General features: G+C 43.5%; 1 protein-coding gene across 1 annotated transcript in view; it reads left to right on the top strand.

Moving 5' to 3' along the window:
• The first annotated feature begins 7647 nt into the window (after positions 1 to 7647).
• Positions 7648 to 23196, top strand: part of LOC111840299 (synapsin-2-like) — a 36435-nt gene continuing 20886 nt past the window's right edge. Inside the window, exon 1 of the mRNA XM_023804958.2 lies at positions 7648 to 8596. Coding sequence (XP_023660726.2) covers positions 8205 to 8596 — 392 coding nt within the window. The 5' untranslated portion in view covers positions 7648 to 8204. The remainder of the gene's footprint in view (positions 8597 to 23196) is intronic.

Genomic DNA, 23196 nt, shown 5'->3' with positions numbered 1-23196 from the left:
GGGCATTATCCCTGGAAGGGCCTTAGGACCAAATGGACCTGGCCCCATTAAGGGCCAGGTGTGCTTCCCGATAGGGGTAAGCTGCCAGCGGTGGCAACATAGCGACGCCGATGCGGACTTTAGGTATTTGCGTGTGGGATGCGGTGACGGCGATGTCGGCGTTGAACACCGCCGGGTTCCGGATTGGGAGGGACTCCTCCCGATCTCCAGCGGGGGGAGGAACAGCGGGAGATTGTTGACTCCTCCTTCTGTCTCTGCTCTTTTTGCCTCCTCTTTTTCCTCCAGCTTGTGGGTGACAGTGGAGAGGACCCGTGGCTCTGGGCACTGCTCGCTGCTGAGCAACATCGGCGGGGTCTTCTCTCCGTCACCCTCTGTACTAAAAGCTGGAGGTTTTCGCAGAGACATCCTCTGCAACAGGGTTACGCTCTGGCTGGCCAGATTCAGTGCCACAGGGTCCTTCTGGACCTCGGGCAGATTTAGCCAATAAATGCAGTCACTCTCGGTTTCCGAAGGAGGTCTGTCATTCTGTCACGATGAGTGCAGGCAAGCAGGTGCAGGAAGCCGTGGATATGAACAAACGGGGAACACACTCCAAACACAGCAACGTTAATGACAGACCTAGGGAAACAGACTTTAAAGATGATGTGAATACATATTTTGTAATAAGAAAAAACATAAATGTGCAACGGAGCACCAATGGTAACCTGGAGTTGGTGAATTGTAACAACCCAGTATCATGGTTAAATTGCACAACCTAAGAAGCTGGGTTAAAATTACCCAGTGTGTTTTCCGTCCAATATTTTTCCAGGGCTGGGTTTCCAGTTAGCCCACACATGGTTGTCCAGCATTTTTTAAAGGGTAGTCTGAGCTTGACATCACATATTTTTCTCTATAATTTAGAGGTTGCCAAAACAGTTTTTTTTGCACAGTTATCCACATCTCTTTACCAGAGACCACTGAAGGCAGTAGATTTGTATTGTTTAAATATATACTGCCCTCCTGGAAACACTTGCCCATATATTTTTAGAACGCCATGCAACACAGGGTAACTTATTGCTTTTTTTCTATGCAGTGTTGACTCCTTGTTCATTGGACTCAGAAATCTTGCAGTCCAAACGGCATTTAAAATAACTTCCAAATCTAAGGCCTATTAATACATTGAGTATCAGTGAACATGGTTTCAGATTTTACGCCTTACACATGTCTGCATACATTCTGTGTCTGGCCTGGGACTCTATTTTCTGTAGAGAGTCAAATCCAAGCTTAACCATGTCAAATGGGCCCCTTTTAAATTACTATGTTAATGTCCCAAAAGTCCTACAGCAGTAGATTTGTTAGATTTTATTTTCCCTATTTTTTGAAAATGCGCATTTTAAAAAATGCTAGGTTAAAAGTGTCACGCCCAACTTGCACGATCCTCCTGTGTGCCACGCCCCCTCATTAACCCCATGTGGAATCCCTATGTTTACCAGCTATTGTACATTTCCTGCCAATTAGTCTTGTATATTTCAGTTCAAGTCTGTTTCCCAAGTCGTGTCCTTGACGTTACATGTTCAATGTCCTGTATCGGGAGATAAACCCGCATTCCTTGATCTCTCGTCTTGCTGTTCCTGCTTCCATGATTCCCCAGTGTGACAGAAAAACAGGTACCCCCCCCGACTGAGGATTGCTACCTCGGTTTGGTTGACGAGGTTACCTGCTGGCTTTGCCAGCCTGAAATCCGAGGTGATCCCGAGGCTTGGGCTCTGGCTTGCTGGAAGGGAGGGGATGTCCCTTACAGAAGACACGCACCTCGCGGTGGAGGTGTGCGACAATCTCCAATAGCTGATGCAGAGTGTGGCTGAATTGGAAACCCAGCAGGTAACCCGTGCTGATGATTTGCCTCCCGCTTCACCTTCCGAGCCCCCAGAAGCTCCCCAGATTCCACCACAAGCAGCAACCCGGAAGAAGAAATTGAAGCGGAAAGGTCGGAGACCAAAAGATGTGCCGATGATCTTTCTGGGGGCTGTCTCCATCTGGATGGTTCCTGGACCCGGCGGTGTTTGTTCCATGCGTCACCGCTTGCCTCTTCACAGCAGCTGCTTGCTGCTTTGTTGCCCAGATCAGCCACTACCCCCGAGAGTTGGCCCGTGGCTGCGCTGCCAGCACCGGTAGCTCGCCCCTCACTGGGGACGTACCTGGCCGTTAAAGGGGTCAGGTCAATTTGGGATGCCATCCCGCGACTCCCAAAGGTCCTTAAAGGGGCCATGCTTACTGCTGAGGTGGAGACCCCGACTCCAGCTCTCATGGTTCCTGTGCCAGCGGTCCCTGCAGCGCCCCCTGTGGTTCCTGTGCCGGCGATTCCTGCAGCACCCCCTGTGGTTCCTGTGCCGGCAGTTCCTGCAGTGCACCCTGTGGTTCCTGTGCCGGCGGACAATGCTCTGCCCCCGCACTATTCCTGTGACTCAGGACCCCGCTTCTTTGACTCATGACCCCATTCCTGTGACTCCTGCTCTACCTCCTGAAGTCCCTGCTCTGCCTATCCCAGTCCCTATCCCTAATTCCCCGGACTCTGCTTCCATGCCCCTGGCTTCTGTCCCCAAGGAGGTCCCCAACTGTTGGACCATCGCTCCTCCTCCCTTATTGGAGATGGAGGAGGAGCTGAAATGGGACCCCTCAAATGGGACCCCAGAGGGGTTCTCCGATGAGCCCCTCAGGGGGGTCACCCCAACCATCACCCCAGCGTGGTCGATCCTGACCAGGTCCCCACCTTTCGGTCTCCCGGAGCGGTCGGTGACACCTGTGCCGAGGTCAGTTCCCACCCACCCTGTCCCCTGACTCACCCTCGGTCTGTTGGGCTGTGGCTCGAGGGGTGCCTGCAGGTCCTCTGGCTCCCTCTCGGCTGTCGCCTGTGGTTCCCCGGGCTCCTGCTCATCGGCCGCCTTCGGTCCTTGCTCTGACGCCTCGTCGGTCGCCTGCGGGTTCCCCCACTCTGGCTCGTCAGTCAGCTGTGCTTTTGCTGGCTGTGGCTGCGCCGTCGCCTGCCGTGTCTTCTCCTCCCTCATCGCCTTCGCCGGTGTCCCCTTCAACTTCCTCCTCGCCTCCCCTGGTGCCCCCTCCGACTTCCTCCTTGCCTCCTCCACCTACCTCCTCGCCCTCTACGAAGTCCCCTCCTGCTCTGGCCTCGCAGTCGCCGAGGGTCCCTCTGGCTCCAGCCTTGAGGTAGTCTGCTGCCCCTCCGGCATCCACCTCTCGCCTGCTGGGGTTCCCTCGGGCTCCCCGTTGTCCCCTGTCCTTTCCCTTCCAGCCTGCTGTGTCTGCTCCTCGTCCCTCCGTGTCTCCTTCGTTCACTCCTGGCCCCTTCATTCCTCCCATTGGTGTTCCCCCATGTCTCTGGTTTTGATGCCCCTGTGCCTGCTTGTGTTCCCTGTCATTTGTTAGTTATTTGTCTTGGTTATTGCCTTTGTGCCTGTTGTGTGTGTCTGTCATGTTCCTGGTGCCCCGTTGACGTTTATGCTCTTGTTTTCCAGGTCCTGTGTCCCCGGTCTCGTCCTGTCGCTCCCCTTGGGCGCGCCTGGTGTGCACGCCCTCATTAACCCCATGTGGAATCCCTAAGTTTACCAGCTGTTCTACGTTTCCTGTCAATTAGTCTTGTGTATTTCAGTCTGTATTTCAGTATGTCATTGACATTACATGTTCAATGTCCTGTATTGGGAGAAGAATCATAATAAACCTGCATTCCTTGATCTCTCGTCTTGTTATTCCTGCTTCCATGATTCCCCGGTGTGACAAGAAGCAATCCAACCTAGGTTAACTGAAAACCTAGCATTGGATAAACATTAGACAGAACACAAATGACATAATCCAGCCTCTTGTATTATGTAATTTATAACAACAAACCTATGATGGCCTATTAATTTTTGCCTTCTATTATGATTAAATACGTATTCTTTAATGGGTATGAATAATTATTAAATATGATCACTTGAGAAATACTAAATGTTGTTGTAAGTATTAATTACTGTTGACAGAAGTAAGTTTCAGAACATCAGTATGTAGCGAGCCAGTGAACTGAGCTGCACTTCAGTGTAAACTTGTCAGGGTTTATTCCACAATGATTTGCCTGCTGAAAATGTTATCCATTACTTATCTCATAGTTAATTGTCACGATGGCCGGCAGAGCAGGGAACGGACAATCAGGATCCAGGACACGGAGCTTCAGGAATATGGGGTTTATTAGAAGACAAGAGTAGACAGGGCATAACCAGGCACATGACGTTAATGACGGAATTGGGTATACATACTCTGACGTGGACTTAAATACACAGGACTTAATGAAACAACAAGAAACAGCTGATAACATCGGGGTTTCACATGAGGTTAACGAGGGGGCGTGGCACACAGTAGGATCGTACAAGCTGTGCGTGACATTAATTAGTTGGCTAGCTAACATTAACTAACGTTAGCTGACTGACATTGGATGAAAGACAGTCTAATGTTATAGTTCACTTAAAATTAGCATTATTAGTCTTAATAATAATAATAATACTTTGTGAAAAATATTAAAAACAATTAATAAAATGCAACCAGTTCACCTTGTTACATCTACGTATGCCACATCAGCCATTTGAGAGATGTTTGTGTGCTTGTCCTCCAACGGTTCCAATGAATAACTTTTTGAATGTGGTTCATGTGGTGTATGGGAACATGGATTCCCACAACAACAGGGGTACAGTTACCCAAGTACTGGGTCAAAAACATAACCCTGCAGCTGCGTCAAACCAGTAAACCAAACGCTAGGTCAGGACTGGGTACTTGGACTGAAAATAACCCAGCAAAATTACCCAACAGGCTCAACCCAGTGTTTGGGTAAAAAAATTACCCATAATTTTTTGGAGTGCATGCAGAATTCCATAGAAGCAGTGAATTTTTCATGTTTAATTTAATCATGCATGCCAGTAAAACTAGGTATGCTGGCCAGCTGTTGGCCAGGTCCGTTGACCTGAATTGACTTGTTGATTCAGTTGTCATTAAGTATACCACAATCTGACTGTTCCTGAGGGAGCTTGATAGGTCTCTATTCACATAAAGGTGTAAGTGCCACACTGATACTACACTATTGGCGATGATGTGGCACGTGACTTTTGGTACACAGGAGACAGTTTCTTCTCTCATCCAGTGTCTTACACAAATGTCTCTTAAGAAAACAGGCATAAGGAAGTGTATCCCACTGTAGGATTTTCACATCCATATGATCTGAAGGTGCCTGTAATTAATGTGATAAATAAATAAATACAGACGCTCCTCTACTTACGCATGAGATACGTTCCGAACGGCCGTTTGTAACTTGAAATGTTCGTAAGCTGTTATTCAACATCGTTTTAGGGATATATGCAAGTACTAAGAACTTGGATGCTGGGAGTACGCACGCTACGCTGCTGCGCGGAGGGAGTAGCGGCCAGAAGCCGTACTAGGCGGATTTGGCGAGCAGAAAAAAAATAATAATGTTGCAGACAGGTAACAGGAGCCCAATGAACACAATCTGAACTTGCAGTCCTCTTCATTCGTATCTCTGAAAGTTTGTAAGTTGAAAGTTTGTAAGTAGAGGAGCGTCTGTACACAATGTGGACACCAGCTTGTTGAGCATGTCATTTCAAAACCGAGGGTATTGATATGAATTGTGTCAGCCCATTGTTGTAATAGAAGCCTCTCCTCTTCTGGGAAAGCTTTGAATTAGATGTTGCTTTCTTGAATCACCAGATGAGTGGCTTGGAGACATAATCAGTGATGAACCCAGGGTCACAGGGTGTTTTGGCCCTTGGATCCTCAGTCACCATCACCTGGGCGACCCACCCAGGGTTGATGAGCCCCCACCTTATGTCCAAGTAGTGCACTATAACATGGATCACCCCTCTTGATTTACAGCTACCTCGACACTTTTTCTGCAGCTTCAATGTACAGACTGCCCCGAAAAGCCCCTGCACCCCCCCACAGTGGGCTCACAGTGGATATTCCACCCATGCCTTCTACTGTACGTTCCTCTACCGGTTTGAGATATTTTCCCTTCTTACACTCATGGGCCTCCTCTATCTGGTCTTCTCAAAGGACAGTGAGATTTAACATGAGCATTTGCTTAGAACAGACTTTAAGACCAATTCTGGCCTGAGTGTTGTCCTTGCAGTGTGTTCTGCAAACTTCAACTGCTTCCCTCGGTCACCCTTCAGCTACCAGTCACAAGCTAAAGCCAGCAGCCTAATTGAGGCCCTGAGCTGCACCTGAGGTTTTTCTCCCGTCCTGACAAGGTGATGTTTCGCCAAGTTGTAGCTGATGTTCGCTCTGTTGGATTCAGATGCAGATGGTGTCAACTACGGCCTTCAGCAACTGGTCATGGTGCCATCTGTACTTCCCCTCTCCCAAGGCTTTCGGACAGCAGCTCAAGATGTACTCCAAGGAACCTTTTGCCAGCACAGTGGGGATGCCAGGGTATTGGCTAGACCCCAGCAGTGCAGGTTGAAAGGACTTGGAAGGACATCATACAGTGACTGGATCAGAAACTTGAGTCTAGCTGGGTCTGCCTTCCAAAGCTCTGCCCAGGTGATCTTACGGGTAGTTGTATGGTCCCAGTGAGACCGAGTTCCCCACTCGTGCATAGCCACTGTCCTACTACAGCAATCTCTTCCACCTCTGCATGTCTCTCACCCCGGGGCTTTATCATAACGAGTTCCCCAAGATATCCTGTCACTAACATGAAAAATTAAATATTTAGGTGTAGGTGACGCTCATGGCTCACTTTGCTTCATGTAAATCTACTTTTCTAGAAACACTGAACAGAGCTCCAGCCATTTAACTTCTGCACCCCCGGAAGTGCGAGGCAACAACACTAGTCACCTGGCACCCCTAACTGTGTTGTGTTTGAGTAAATTTACACACACACACACACTATATGTGTGTGTGTGTGTGTGTATATATATATATATATATATAAATGGATAGCAAACAATGTTGATTCTGAACAAAACATCACTGCATAAAATGAGTTACAAAAATAGAAAGACTTTCAAAGACTATTAAATGACTTCTGGGAGACTCATAAAGGGAAATTAGGCTCTTTCTACCCATACAAAGTTACACAGTTTGCAGCACGATTTACAGCTGGACTGTGAGATTCAATCATTTACTGAGTCATTCATTAATTGCTAATATACACGTTTCCCCTGAGGAAGGAAGGACTAAAATCCAGAGGAGAGGAGTATCATTAGTTTGCCTAATGCCTGTCACATGTTACCAGTGTGAGAATTCTTACCCTGCTCTAATGCCTTCGTCCAGAAGGACTCAGGAAATGTAACAGGATAAAACTGGTTAAAATGCCCCCACAAACACCCACCCCTTTTAATGAGATGCTTATAGAGTATTTCCCCTGCTTCTTAAAAATCCTTGACGTTCACGCCGTGAAAACAGTCCTGCTTAAAAAAGATGCGCTATCAAAAGCAATATAGTCAAATATCGTGAGAATAAGACAAAAATTATGTTCAGCAGTCAAATCACATAAAAGGTTATGGAGTAATATTATATACAGCTCAGTGAAAGGAGGGACCCCCCCCCCCCTCTGTGCTTACCTTTTCATAGTGTGGGGGACTTTGGAGGACACTCACAATGTGAAAACAAGCCTGGGGAAACCACGGGAAGCGAGAGAGGCAGTGAGAAAGCCGTCTGATCAGCTTGCGGACATTAATCAGAGCTCCCTGCCCCTCCTCCACACTGCAGTGTGACAGAAGCATGTTCTGCTGAAGCAGGCTTGGGGAGAAACCGGGGAAGAGCTGAGCCATGGGGGAGGTAGTAAAGGGAAAAGGCAGAGCGTGAGTGAGCAAGTGGTGCAGGGTCTGCTCACGGGAGAGAGAGCGGGAGAGAGAAGGAACGAGAGCGCAGAGACAGACAACGACAGAAGATCTGGCAGGCATTCTAGCTGCCAGGGCTGTAGCTGATTGGCTGATCAAGCAGAGATTGCTGATGCCTTTTAGAGGGCATCTCAGAGGAATCACTGTGAAACCTGGGAGAGAGCACCGTCATCTCTGCGCTGCTTGGGGCTTTCATCTGACTGACTGGACCTTTGGAGGTGGATCCAGATACTCAGAGAGCGTCCGGGTGTTTCCACCCCTCCCCAGCCCTATACCTGCCTACCAGTTCGATCCTCCTGCCAGTTCTGAGCTCTCTGACTGGATTCAGCAATGAACTACTTGCGCCGACGCTTGTCAGACAGCAGCTTCATCGCTAACTTACCTGATGGGTACATGACAGACCTTCAGAGACCAGACCCTCCTCCACAGCCCCCGCCCCAAGCCAAAGGTCCAGCGGCTCCCCGTGTCACCTCTCCTGCTCCAGACCGAAGAGCTCAGCCTGCCCAGCCTGCCCAGTCTGCCCAGGCAGCCCAGGCTGTCCATCACCCCCAGCCACCCCACTCTCCCCAGTTGGCTCAGTCAGCTGGGACAGGATTCTTCAGCTCCATCACCAATGTGGTCAAGCAGACTGCTGCCTCAGCGGGATTGGTGGAGCAGACTCCCACCGGAGCCCCAAACAAGTTCAAGATCCTGATGGTCATTGACAAAGCTCAGCAGGACTGGTGAGTAGTGACATTCCCAGTAGAAAGGCCAGACAGCTCCAGTGGGATCTGTTTTTGCAAGTTGTGTTTGTCCGTTTGGAGCTCAGTTCTGGATCAGTTAGTTGATGAGACACTTCAGTGGTAAGAGAGATCAGAGTTCATAGGTCAGAGGTGCTGTAGTGATGAGAGTTGTACAACTTGTGGTGCAACATCATTAATTTGCAAGCAGAATAGACTCCAGAAGTCAGTCTTTACAATAAAAACGTTTTCTTTATAAAATGAAAAGCAATAAATTAACAGGTACTCTTTACTATATTCACTCTTAGTCTTAGTATGTAGAGTATAAAAATTTTAACAATACTTTATGATTGAAATGCACAAAGGACATATGATACATAGTATAACTGCTAGACATCATTACATCACAGTAGCAGCTGCGACAGGAAAATCACAAAGAGAAATCCCGAACGGCGCAGATATGGGACGTTTGTCTTCCAGAATGGAAAAGTAAATTAAAGGAGGTGACCATCTCATTATAAATTCTGAGTTTATGTTTTGTTTTTATGGCAAAAATGGGACTCTATATAGGCTTTTCAGTCAATCCACTGCACCGTAAGGGGACACAGTTTGCAGGGGTTTTGCGTGGGAGGCCTGAGACATGGAGCTGTGTTTGTGCCAGAGCAAAAAAAAAAATTTGCACACTGGAACACTGCATGAATTATTTATGAGAACTTCATAGCATTCAATTTACAGAGCACGCACTTGAACTGTTTGTAGTCCACTCACATGGGAATGGCTGAAGTGGTGGGAGGGGGGGTGTGGTTTCAGTAAACTGAATGCATGCTTGGCTGGGTGGCGATTATTTTATTATAATATAATATAATATAATATAATATGGGGGGCATGGCAGTTCAGTGTGTTCAGATGCATCACACGTCTGGGACTGGGGTTCGAGTCTCTGCCTAGCCTCCATGAGTGTGGAGTGTGTATGTTCTCCTCGTGTCATTGTGGGACTGTGTGACTGTGGCTTCCAGGATAGGGTCTGGACTCCATGACTCTGCATTGGACACGCAGGAATGGATATTATATTATATGATACAGTATAGTTTACAAAGAAATTACCCTTTAAATTTCACAGGACCACACAGCCACCAAAATTCCGTATTTCATCAGATTATTTGCTCGACCAGGTACCTTTCATGCAGAGGTTGAAAAAAAAGATCCAGATTTTGAATGCTTTATATGGTGGAGTGTGTAGACGTAGGTGGTAGGTGTTATTTTTACAGCTCTCCTCTTTCTAGAATCCCCGGTGTGCTTGAGGGGCGGGGGGGGGGGGCACTTCCACCATAGCTCCTGCACTTAACAAAATCATGATGGTCTGTTCCAGAATATCATTGGGACAAAGGAAGGGTAGGGGGAGCTTCCCAGATTTCAGTCAAGATGTTCCCTCAGATTTGGAGTTTGCAGTCAAATCCTTCAGACGTACTTTTCCCTCCTGATTATCTCAGGCTGGGGCTTGCTGGCTGCATGCATAGCGTTTGTGTGGTAGGTATGGTGTACTTGACACCAGACTTTGAGTCAACACTTCATTTTTATGTTACATGCTTACACATTTCATGTAAATAAAACACTTGAACTGCACATGAAATGCACGTTGGTTTCAAATAAAACATTTAAGGGGCGTAGTTTGTATTACAGAATGTCGGTGGGAAAACATGAAGCTCTAATCTTTAAGACATGATCAAATACAATCAAGAGCAGGGAATTTCAACAGATATTAAAGTCTAGCATACACAAATTAAAACCACTAACAGGTGACGTGAGTAACTTTGATTATCTCATTACAATGGAAGGCCGCCATTATATATTATGCAAGTGAACAATCATTCTTGAAGCTGATGTTTTGGAAGCAGGAAAAATGGGCGAGCATAAGGATCTGAGCGACTTTGACAAGGACCAAGTTGTGAAGGCTAGAAGAGTTTAATTCCTTCAAAGCAATTCAATGCAATCATACAACACATGAATGTCATTTAATCTAGCAAGACATCAATAATTGCATAATAGATTTACTTCCAAGATGGTAGATGTATATATTGACATTATATATATATACACACATATATATATATACACACACACTTCTTAATGAGCTATATATTTGTATGTTTGTAAGATCAAAATTGTCTACCGTAATTGTTTTAGCCTAATAATACACATTTGATTTATATCAGCCCTTTTCCATGTGCATGTATTTATTGTTTTTACATGTTTAACTGTTTATGTGTGTTACCATTTGTGAGGTATCTTCAGTAGCTCTTCTTGTGAGTGGAGGTGGATTGTCAGATGGATATGGTTGTAATGGGGTTATTTGTATGACTGTGTGAAGTGCTCTTCCACCATGGTGCACACAGGAATCACTTTTTATCACCGTAAATATTTGTGATTGCATCCGGGTGAGGGGGATTCAATGTATGCTGTTTATGTTAACATGCTGTGTAATTCATATTGAAATACTAAGCTGTATTGTTAAATGCCAGATACCACTGGACACCTTCAGAGTTCTTGTGGAGTTTGTGACTCAACAGGTCAGAACGGTTTTTGGCAGCACGAGGGGGATTTTATTTTTATGTCCTATTGAAATATAGAGTAACGATTGTATCGGCACCTAAAGGCCCACATTAAGCACAAAACATGGAGAAAACTGCGGGTTTGATTGAAAAAATATGCATAAAATTTACATACATGTGAGCCATCGATTTCTACTTACACAATGACAATAAAAGCTGTCTATCTATCTATCTATCTATCTATCTATCTATCTATCTATCTATCTATCCTCTGAGTACTTTCTACTCATTAAAGTGTTGCTATGGCAACAGTAACTAAGCCCCACCCCTGCACCATTACTGTGATGGCTGGCCATTATCACTGAGTCTATTGTGACCACTTCAGAAACAGAGAATGCAAAAATGATAAACCTCACATGAAGTCCACACAGAAGCTTTCAGAGACTGGCACCCCAGATCTTTTGTAGTTTACTGTTATGTTAAAATGATGAAGTGAAACTACGTTTCCCATGTTTCTTCACTAGCTACAACAGTGTCTTTCCTGTTCAATCAAAAACATCAAAAGCTTGAGCTATATCAAAAAGAATGAGCCTGGTAGCACTCCTCCACTAAATATTCCATTTAATCTTCTCCGTAGGTAGACTCGTAGCAGATTTCACTTTTTACCAAATAGTCAATATCTGTCCTATTATGACATTACACTCAAGGAGTGGGGCAACCACCCCCCCCCACACACACACAGTGCCCCATGAATGAAAAACATTGCTGAAGTACCCTATAGGGTGGAAAAAATGCCACTATTGCCATTCACAAAGAAAAAAGATTAATAGAGTGCTGACTAGGATGCCCCATTCATGTGAGATAGTGTGGTGATGTGCCCTGTAGAGTAAGAACATGTGAAGTATCTTAATGAGTGCCCTTCAAGTGGAGAGAATGTGATGCAGTGCCCTATACGGTGCCCTTACAATGGTCTAAGTGGCCCCTATGGGTACCCTTCCAGTGGAAAAGGGTGCCATTATGAAGTGCCCTTCTAGTGGAGAGAATGTGATGCAGTGCCCTATAAGGTGCCCTTACAATGGTCTAAGTGGCCCCTATGGGTATCCTTTCAGTGGAAAAGGGTGCCATTATGAAGTGCCCTTCTAGTGGAGAGAATGTGATGCAGTGCCCTATAAGGTGCCCTTACAATGGTCTAAGCGGCCCCTATGGGTACCCTTCCAGTGGAAAAGGATGCCATTATGAAGTGCCCTTCTAGTGGAGAGAATGTGATGCAGTGCCCTATAAGGTGCCCTTACAATGGTCTAAGTGGCCCCTATGGGTATCCTTACTCTGGAAAAGTGCCCTCTAATGCCACCTGTACAATCCATGTCTGAGTATTGTCCTAATGGATGCCCCTCCAGTGGAGAACATGTGATGCAGTGCCATACAAGTTGCCTTTACAATTGGGTAAATCTGAGGTGCCCTCAGGGTGCCCTTCTGGTGGAACAAACCCCATGAAGTGCCCACTGAGGTGCCCTTCCCAGTGAGAAAACATGATGAAGTGCCCTTGTAATGGAGAGAATAACATCTCTGATGGCTGCCATTCCAAGTGAAGAAAATGAGATGCAGTTTCCTGTACTTGCAAGAACACTATTTCACCATACATCATATATCATTCTACTTGCTGATGGGGGGGGGGGTGTCCTTTTTATATTTTATATTTACTTTTTATATTTTTGCCCCTTCCCTTCAAACAGCCTAAGTCCACCAACTTTCTCTTAGGTTATATTATCATTTTATCAGCTGAATGAGGCAGGACAGGCTCCAGTCCAAGCAACAGTGATACTGCCATGGTGTCAACAGTGACATCCAGATGCACTCATCTGACACGTTCCTTCTCCACTCCTCATTGGACAAGCTCTGTCCAATAGCAAGAGCAGCTGCCAACCTCAGGGCTATAACTTGCCCTTGCCAGTCTCTAGGTTGTAGCACCAGACCTCCCACTGCATCCTCTGGCAGTGAGCCATCAGCTGCAGGCTTCCGGAACTTACTGAATTTCAGCAGGGTGAGTCATTTAGTTAAGGAGAACTGGAGGGGGAATCTGTGAAATAAAATGAACCAAGAACTCATTGAACAGCTCTGATCAAATCAGTTTTTATTACAGTCACTCCTTCAGTTTCACAAGGGTTAGGGGTGGAAGATCCAATGCAAAGTGAATGGCACTGAAAAGCTTCAAATGTGAGATTCCACAAAGACAATTAACACAGGTGTGTGGCTGGTTTAAGCTTAAGATGTTCCCAAGCCAAGACTTTCAATATTAGAGATGTAAACTAACAAATATTATGCATTACTAATATTTATATGTTATATGATTTTGTGTGATACAAGTCACTTGTGGTATTGTTTATAAATTTTTGACTTTTTGACATGTCATCCAAAAATATTCCCAGTTCATTGTTGACAGCCAACTCGTGAATAACAGAAAATATGAAATTCACTAATCTGGAATGGTGACTCCTTTTAACGTTAAACCAGGTCATTTTTGCACATCGGTCATGCTTCACATAACATTGTAAGTTACAGCCAGAGCTCAGCTCTTTACTGCTTGTTGAATTTGACTCAAGCAAGAGGTGTTAGCTGTATGTGAAGGTATCCTCTCATGAACTCATACACATGCTTATAGGCTCAGTGAGACCGTGTTTAGACAGGCATGTGTTCTGAGGTGCCTGGATATCCTTGATAAACCACTGTAGCTTGTATCACTCTTTTACTCCTGTCTATCGTTATCACACTATGGATGCAAATCTCATGAAACAAAAAATCCTGAAACATAATAGAAAAAGAAAGTAATACAAATAGAAATTAATAGAAACTTTGCCTGTGTTACAAGGGACACGAAACCAGCAGATCATTACAGCAGTGACAGAGCAACCGATTATCGAGTTTCCTTTCAATCTTTCAGGATAACGTCCCTTTGTTCGTTCTGGCCAGACATGCTAATCAGTCAATCAGCTTAATTTAGCATATATTGCTGCTCATAATGACATGCTTACTGGGGCATCGATTGAGCAAAGCGCCTTAACCAGGTCGAGATATCCGACATGGTACGAGTTTCCTACAATACCGCCATTGGAGAAGAAAGCTGAAAGCATTAGCTGTGGCTGTTTACAGCCCAACCTACAAGCAAAGCAGTCAAACGATGCCTTAGTCTGTGTGTCCCTTTGCATGGTCTTTATAGGGTAATAATTACTCCAGACAGTGCCTGTTAACATTTTGAAATGGAGAAAGTGGAGAAAGAGAATTCTATAGATCATGAAGCTGGGATGCATGAAAACAAGACATTTTGTGAAAGATTTTCTTTCCATTTATGTCAATACAGTACAAGGTGAACCATTCTTTACAGATGTTGACATTGTATTTTACAGCAGACAAGATAATAAAAAATAAATGAACATAATTTCCCAGCTGGGAGCTGATCTGCTCCTCATTGACCTGAGTGCTGCTACAAATGTCTGTTTTATTACTGTTTTGCAGCTACAGTTTCTTTTGAAAGTAATATCTAATATCAGCTTTTCTTTTTTCATTGACTTAACCCCATTCAAAACAGCAATGCTCATGATTACATGAGTGCATAATTTTGAAGTTTCCATTCACCATGTTGGCTAATTTATAGTAATCTCTGACAGTAATATGAAGTTAGAATTTTAAAAAGATGTTTACTGCTTACTAAGTCTGCATGATATTGAAAAAAATAATAAACAATATCCATGCATTTTCTGAAACTGCTTAACCTATTCAAGGTTGTGGGGGGTCTGGAGCCTATCCTAGAGGCTACAGGTGCAAAGCAGGGAACAATCCAGGATGGGGCACCAACCCATCACAGGGTACAATCACACACCTTTCAGTCACATATGCACCTATGGGCAATTTAGTAACTCCAGAAATTCTCAGCATGCCCCCAATAAATACCATATTTTAATAAAAAAAAAATATCGGGATAAATAATAATATTGAGCCCCCCACTCCTTGTACCACTCCTATCACAGAAGCAAGTCTGATCAATAGTAAGTTTAGATACATAGTCTCAGATCTACATTAATCTACGTGTTTCTGTTTTTTAGATGCAAACAGAATGTGCAAACCTGATGAGTCGTGACCTACAGGGTTTGGATAATGAAACTGAAAGCCCTGGTTTCAGACCACAGTAATTTATTAGTATGGACGAGGGTCTCCTTTCGCAGCCAATAGAGCATCTGTTTGTCTGGGGACTGACAGATGCCAGACAGGGACTTTGAACCATTCCTGTGGCAGAACACTGGCCAGGTCACTAGGTGATGCTGGTGGAGGAGAACGTTTCCTGGTTCCTGTCACCAGACTTGCTGTGTGTATTGGTGCATTATCATTCTGATACACGAAACTTCAGGGTACAATGTTTGGACCATTGGGTGAACATGGTCCTCCAGAATGGTTTGGTAGTCCTTGGCAGTGATGTGCCCATCTAGAACAAGTAGTGGGCCTAGGTAATGCCATGATATTGCAGCCAAAACCATCACTGATCCACCCTGTACTGTACGCCGTAGTCTGGGTGGTGAGCCTCTTTGGGGCTTCTCCAAACCGTAATTCTCCTAGACGTGGGAAAGACATTGAAGATGAACTCACCAGAGATCAATACATGTTTCACATCGTCCACAGCCAAAGCACTGCTAACACATTTGGCATTGGCATGAGTGACCAAAGGATTGGCTATAGCAACCCCATCATGAATATTGGCCCTGTGGATCTCCCAATGAACAGTTTTGGTGGAAACAGGAGAGACGAGGTGCACATTTCATTCTGCAGGGACTTGGGTAAGAGTGGTTTTACACTTTTTATATACTATCCAGATTGGTGCCTGGACATCCATTTCAGACAGTTTCCTCTTGTGTCCGCTGTTACTCCTGTTGGATGTGGTCCGTCCTTTGTGGTGGTATGCCGACCCTATATACCATGGCCCTCGATACACCATAAAGACTTGCTGTCCTGGTCACAGATGCACCCGTGAAAAAGTGTGTAGGAGAGGAGAGGCAGATGCCTGCAGGGATGACATCACACTGTCCCCGGCCGAAACCCCCTCTAGCATATGGATTCTTATGACAAACTGACGCAATTTGGAATAGCAATCAATGGGTGCATTGACAGCTTTTTGAGGCACATCATTTGGACGCATACTTAACAAACAATAACTCTCACACAATCACTGGATATTATTTCAATGCTGCTGCTGAGAGAGGGGGCTGTCCACAAGTAATCAGATCAGATTCTGGCATAGAAAATGTCTATGGAAATAGGTTACAAGAGTCTCTTCATGAAAATTCAACAGCTGTGGTTCATGGACCGATTGTTTTACAAGGAATGAGCCCAGCTAGCCAACAAACTGAAGGGGAAACCTACACAGATGACACAGACTATGGGTTGGATGTTTTCAAAAAACTTCAATCCACTAATGAATTTACGTGCAGTTTTGTTGATAAACGTCTCATACGGTGCTGCTTTATCTCATTCATTTAGGTAATGGACTCCTACACAAACAGGCCAATATAAAATTATTATGAATTAAAAAATCATGTTAAATTAGCATTTAACAGATAATACAGTAGATATGGTGTGGATATTGATGCTATTGTAAAAATATTATGATCGATGAGATGGTAAATTCTAGACATTTCAACAATCAGTGATAGGTTTTATTTTAATGAAATAGTTTCCTTAAATGCAGTATATCCTGAGAGACTGGAGGTGATTGTGCACGAAAATGTCTGGCTCTGCAATTCAGACATACTGTGCAATAATGATTTGTTTGACATTTGTGTTCTCGTCATGCTGGAAAAAAATTAGCAAACAGGCATTGAGGCTTTGTAGAGATCTTAGGCTTCTGTTAGATATATATATTATAAATGTCCACGTAGCAGCATACATCAAATGACATCCGGAAAAAACAAAATCGAAAACGTTTGGGAGAACAATCTGTCACATACAAACAATGCCACCAACTTGTTCATTCTATGTCACACCATAACCCGAGAGGACGCAGAATGTTTTTGATGCAGCAGACCCACATATAGAGTGCAAATAAATGTATTGTGGCAAGTGTGTGAGTCATTTTAATAAAGGAGATGACAGCTCTTTAAAAATGGACGTTGCTCTCTTTATTAACAGCCTCTATTGGTTTGATATTAGCAGCAGCACAGATAGCAGCTCATGGGAGTTTTACTCACAAAACAATGTTCTGATGGCAGAAAGAATGATGATTGGTTCAGAGAGCTAACAAATCAGATTGTAGAGGAGGTAGGTTCATGCAACTAGAGGAGGCAGGACCAACCAATCAAATGTCTTGACCCCACCTCTAAAAATCTGTGGAGTCATAGGATTGTCATAAAGAAAACTACCAACTGCTGCGAGCTTCATTTTCTGTGTCAAATGCGAACCAACCGTACTTTATGCTCGTCAGCTCTCTCTGGCATATTTGTAATGTCCTTCAAATTTCTAATAAAAACTGTATTTCCATTTCTCCGGTAAATATGTTGATATTTAGCTCATCACATTCTCGTGAACCATGAACAGTTATGGCGGCAGTCTGCCAATTTGTCTTCTACATTCATAAGCTTCCGCCTAATTATTAGTCGATTCAAATCATAATATTCATAATTTTGTATTATATATATAATATACATTATAGTTTAAATTTTATTTACCAGTTTTAAAACTCAACATACTGTGAAATCACTGAGATAACAGTAATATTAAAGAACATGGACTGAAATAATTTGTACTATGAAGTTCTTGAATGACAGCACTCTAACTAGGACTGTAGTATCAGAGAGATGGGATGAAGGGACACAGAAAAGGAGAGTGAAAAAGGATTTGGACATAATGTGTGACGATTGTTATGTGACCCTGCTTCTCCAGAATAAATTAATAAATTGAGAATCGCTAGTATTCCACCATAAACAAAATCAAGCTCTAATTTAGTGTCCCTCTTTTTTGAAGAATTCTGCTTTGGTGCTGAGTGTACCGAGTATGACTTCTTCAACTCAGGGGAAATCAATTAAAAAAAAATGTCCATAGCCAAGACAGCCTATCAGCAGTGTGATAAATAACAAGAAAACACAGCTGATATAACAACAAAACATGCGCCTGGATATTATAGAGACAGGATAGTATTACTATATCTGTGAGAGGAAGCGAGTGGTGAGTCAGCAGGACGACCAGAATGGACTGCTTTGTGCATCTATAGTCTAACTTTTCTAAGATAATTATGCCCTGTATATCACCATCTAGATCAGGGCAGTGATTCAGACGAAAGGGCACAACAGAATACCCGCAATTGATTTTCCCCACCCGCGCATATTTTGAAATTAGATTATCACATCCTCTAATTGAATGATGTATTATTAAATATGTGTGGATTATGTGCAATTTTCAGGCACAAAAAACATTGTATTGATAACCGTCCTTTTTTGGGAACTGGAGCCAAAGACATTATGCCTTAACGAAGGTGTCTCAGAGGTAACTGCTGTAGAAGCTTTCCGTCTCCTTAGAACCTGAGTGGATTATGTGCATGCATGCAAAGCGGGGCACAGGAGCACTGCTCTCTGCAGGAAAGAGGAGGTAAATGTCAGGGCTCCTGCATAATTCACTTCTGTTGGTGAACAGGCATGCAGGGAGAGGGCTGTCTGACTCAGCTCTAAGGTGGCCTCACCAGACATTCACAGACACACTCAACATGCACTCATAGTCAATCCATTGTATCACCACCATTTCCATAGACCAGTGGTCAGCAACCCAGGTCCTGCAGTGTGGGTATCCAGCAGGTTTTCTGTCCTACCGGCACTGCAGGCTCAGGGTTACCGACCACTGCCTTACACCTTTATTCCTGAGGCTTTTCTTCCTCATGCACTCCGAGACAAACATAAAAAGATTCACAAAGGCACAGTAAACCTCTTATCTATTAGAAGCAGCACTTAAAAGAGTCAACCCAAACTTTTAGTTACTTACTATCGTAATTCTGCATTTTCAGTACCATAATTGTATATAGAGTGTTTTTTGCAGCCTTATCATAACATGGTACTGTTTACTATAATAAAGCAGCTTTCTCCATGGAAATTAAGGAGTGACCAGTATTTATTTCCAGTATTTAAGTTATCTTTCAACATTTCTGTTAGTTCATGCTTCTCTACTCTGCAATATATAAACTGCTCAATCCAAACAGTAGAAGTAACTGGTCAGTCTGTGCTCCCATTAATAATGGATACATGTGTTCTCTCCAGTGCAGTCCACTCTCCAATCAATCCTTAGCACATTTTATCCCCAAACAAGTTCTGCTCCTTTAGGAAGTCATTTTTCAAGTGCAGACATTCATTAAGTCCCTCAGGGAGAAATGTTTGGCTCTCAAGCCAAAACTACTTTTCAACACGACACACCGTGGGACTCACTTATCACCTCAAAGCCATTTTTGCAGTTCAGTATTAATTTGAGCAATGCCACTTTGGTCGGAGAAGCACAAGTCAAGTCGCAGCCCAGAACAAGGCACAAAGATGTGACTCAAATGGGCTCACAGTAGGGGGCGCCATGCTCTGTTCACGTCCTCGCAGCTTATGCACAAATCTTCATTTGCCAGTTGAGCAGTATCGCTGCTTTTCACTGCCCTGAAACTGATGTCCTCAGTCTGCTGTGTTTACTGGAGGTGAGAAATGAGTCTTTCAAGTCCAGCAGAACAGTTGAAAGTTACTCATTTTGATACAAGGCGCCATCCATAGACACACTGAAAAAGAGGCTTTACTTCCAGATTTGCATTCTACATTTAAAATGAAGACTTAGACATATAATGTATTTAGGTATCAAATACAAATATATACTTGCTTAATACATCACATGATGCCACACATACATCATGTGATGTATTAAGCAAGTATATATTCGTATTTGATACCTAAATATATACCAATATATACATGGTACTAAACTTGTCGGCCATTTTAATAAACAAGAGTAGCAGAACAAGAGAGATGTTGTGCAGGAGGATCCTGATAATTCATTATAACATTCTACAGATATGTACGATTTAAATTTTCTTTGTATTTTAGGTAACTCTGCCTACAACAACAGCAATAATATATTTCATTTATATAGTGCTTTTCAAAGATCTCAAAATTGTTCACAAAGGATAAAGTAAACAGGGAAACAATAAAACATATTATGGATAGGAAAGGTTATATGCTTCAGCAAACTGAAAGGTTTTTAGGTTGATATTGAAATTTGAGACTGAGATTGACTGACAAATAGCAGTGGGGGGGGGGAGATCCAAAGTCAGGGAGCTAAATGGGAAAATGTGGGGTCACCATAGCCCTGGGGTTTGGAGGGGGGGTGAGGAGGAAGCCAGAAACGGATGAATATCTATCTGACTCTGCAGTTTCTGTCCAGTGATATGAGTGCTATATCACTGATTCAACACTACTGTGCCTCTTAGATTACAATGGTCCTCATCTTTCTCTTTTATGGTTTGGCACTTGAGGCAAAAAGGTAGAAGATGGATGAAGCCCTATGACGCTGGTGATTGATTAATCACCATTAATCTGGCTGATTGCTCTGTTTCCTTGTTTATCCTTTTTTATCCAATGGCAGCATAATGTCGGAAAAAGGAATCTGTCTCTGCTCTACTAACATCTGCCAAATTAGTTGTAGAGGTAGTAAAGCTGTAGCTTCCAGAAAGGTCTGATGCCTGCCCAGGAATCAGGAACTAGAAGTAAAGATCTCAGTGTGCCAACCAGGGTTCTCACTTTTTCTGTCAAAGGAGTTTTATAATACCGATTGTGCCAGTGATAACGTTTCCAGTGGGGGAATATGCAGTGATGTCTAAAAATTTTTTACAGTAGGTAAGAAAAACTCATGTAACTGCCTCTGAGATGTACTTCATCAAAGCTTGAGATCAGTATGAAATTCTTTCTTATTCAGGGATCTGCTTAGAACAAGGATCATGCAAACAGAGGACATGAAAATAAAAGAAATAAAAGGGGTTTTATTCAACATGGCGGCATATTACTTGATTTCCATGATCATTGAGGGTTTCAGTTAACTAATAGAAAATGTACAGCATAACAAGGAACTTGCTGGAAAAGCATTCTAAACACTGAAGAAAATTGTCCTCACCAAAAGGCAAAAAATACATAGGCAAAATGTTATTTGTATGATTTCATATTTTATTTTCAAGTCAACTGGGATTCATATTTTCATCCAGCTTCAGTATTCACTTCAGCAGAGCCAATGCAAGCTTTTACTCTTGACTAATGCTGACCGTAGACTTCAAACGACATCTGGACAAAACTAAATTGAACATGTCACTGAGAACAATCGGTCTCATCTTTAAAATGACGCAGGGACATTGTTCATTCTGTATCACCCAACAACCCAAGAGGCCACAGAATGTTTTCGATGCAGCAGACCCACATACAGAGTGCAAATAATCGTATTGTGGCGAGTGAATGAGTCATTTTGATGAAGGAGATGACAGCTCTTTTAAAATATGTTACTCTCTTTATTAACAGCCTCTATTGGTTTAATACTAGCAGCGGCAATGACTGGGAAGCCAGCATTTAAAAGGACACTCCGAGTTACACGCAAATGAAACACACCCATTCCATGGCAAAAAAATCCATGGTTACATTTACTATTAACAGAAATACTACAATGCATGTATTAATTTACAATATTTAAAGTGCAGTGTGGTGCAAAACATGCTGGTAACTGCATAATTAGTCCTGCTGACCAACCCTGCAGCATCACATATATCTCAGCCAATCGCATGCAGTGGGTGGGATCAGAACAAAGAAAAAGTTTGCTTTGGGGCCCATGTACAGGTGGTGTGATCGCCACAGTGATTACGTGTCATACAACGTCAATCCCGTCAATTTCCTCTGAAGTATGTGAGCAGTGTTACATTCGGTGAAGGCTCTTTGTGGCCCCCACAGACATTAACAGCCTGGCTGTGTCAGGAACAGGGCTGTCATGAGAAGGGACCAAAACATATATGGAGGCAGTGAATCCCGCTGTTACGTGACTGCCTCAGGTAAAGATTTATTTCTGCTATACTGTATGTACGCAAAAAAAAGGACGACAGGAAGCCCTAATGCATTCCGAGTTGCGTAACGCTCCAAGTCACGATCCTTGGCCTGCTTTACATAGGGGTGACTTTTCCCTGCAGACAAGCACCCTGATCAACACAGAGTTGATCATCCTTTATAACCGCGGTCTTAAAAATAACCTTGTGACGCAGAGACAGGTAACGGCCAGCAGTCAGTGGCAGTTTGCCCATCACCGGTCTAATAGCTGTGTTTTCTGGCATGGGTTTCATTCCTCGAATTTCCACAGAATGCCGCTGTTGTAATTGGCAGCCCGAGATCAAAGGCGCTCAGAATTAAAATTCTCTTTCATCTCTGCCTTCTCTGGGCTAAAGCAGGTCAGAGGCACTGGAGTCCAAAGCTGAAGATCTTCTCATGGCGTAAGACGTCTCAGAGGTAATGAGGACAATGGGGAGATAAATGTGTGTTTAGCCATCTGAGACCCAGCCTAGCTAAACCCCTGACACCATGCATAACAACAGATATATGAATAACATGCATAACAGATATAAAACACGTGTACGCAACACAGTCATACTAATACCACAATTATACTAACAATTATATTAACACCATTGGAATTTAAAGAGAAAATGATTAGAGTAGATGCATTTTCTTGTTTCCTTTCCTGACTAATTACTTTTTAAAGATATACTTCCATAATATTAATAGCATTTCTGTGAATTCTAATTCAATTGCCCCCATTAAGCATCTACCACACAGAGCGCTCAGCATATGTAATTAGCGATTCAAGGGGCTGCCTTTCAGTGATTAAAGGCAGCAGATGTGGTGCATTTGAAGAGAAAGTGACACCAGTGCAGACCACTTACTTCAGACCTGAGCCAGTGCTCACAGTAGAATTCATCCTAAAAGACTGCTTGTTTATGGACACTCTAATTTCTTGACCCAGTATAAGAATCATCTG

This window comes from Paramormyrops kingsleyae, chromosome 6 (assembly GCF_048594095.1).
Source record: "Paramormyrops kingsleyae isolate MSU_618 chromosome 6, PKINGS_0.4, whole genome shotgun sequence".
NCBI lineage: Eukaryota > Metazoa > Chordata > Actinopteri > Osteoglossiformes > Mormyridae > Paramormyrops > Paramormyrops kingsleyae.
The sequence above is the reverse complement of the archived record's forward strand: the minus strand, read 5'-3'. Positions and strand labels throughout refer to the sequence as shown.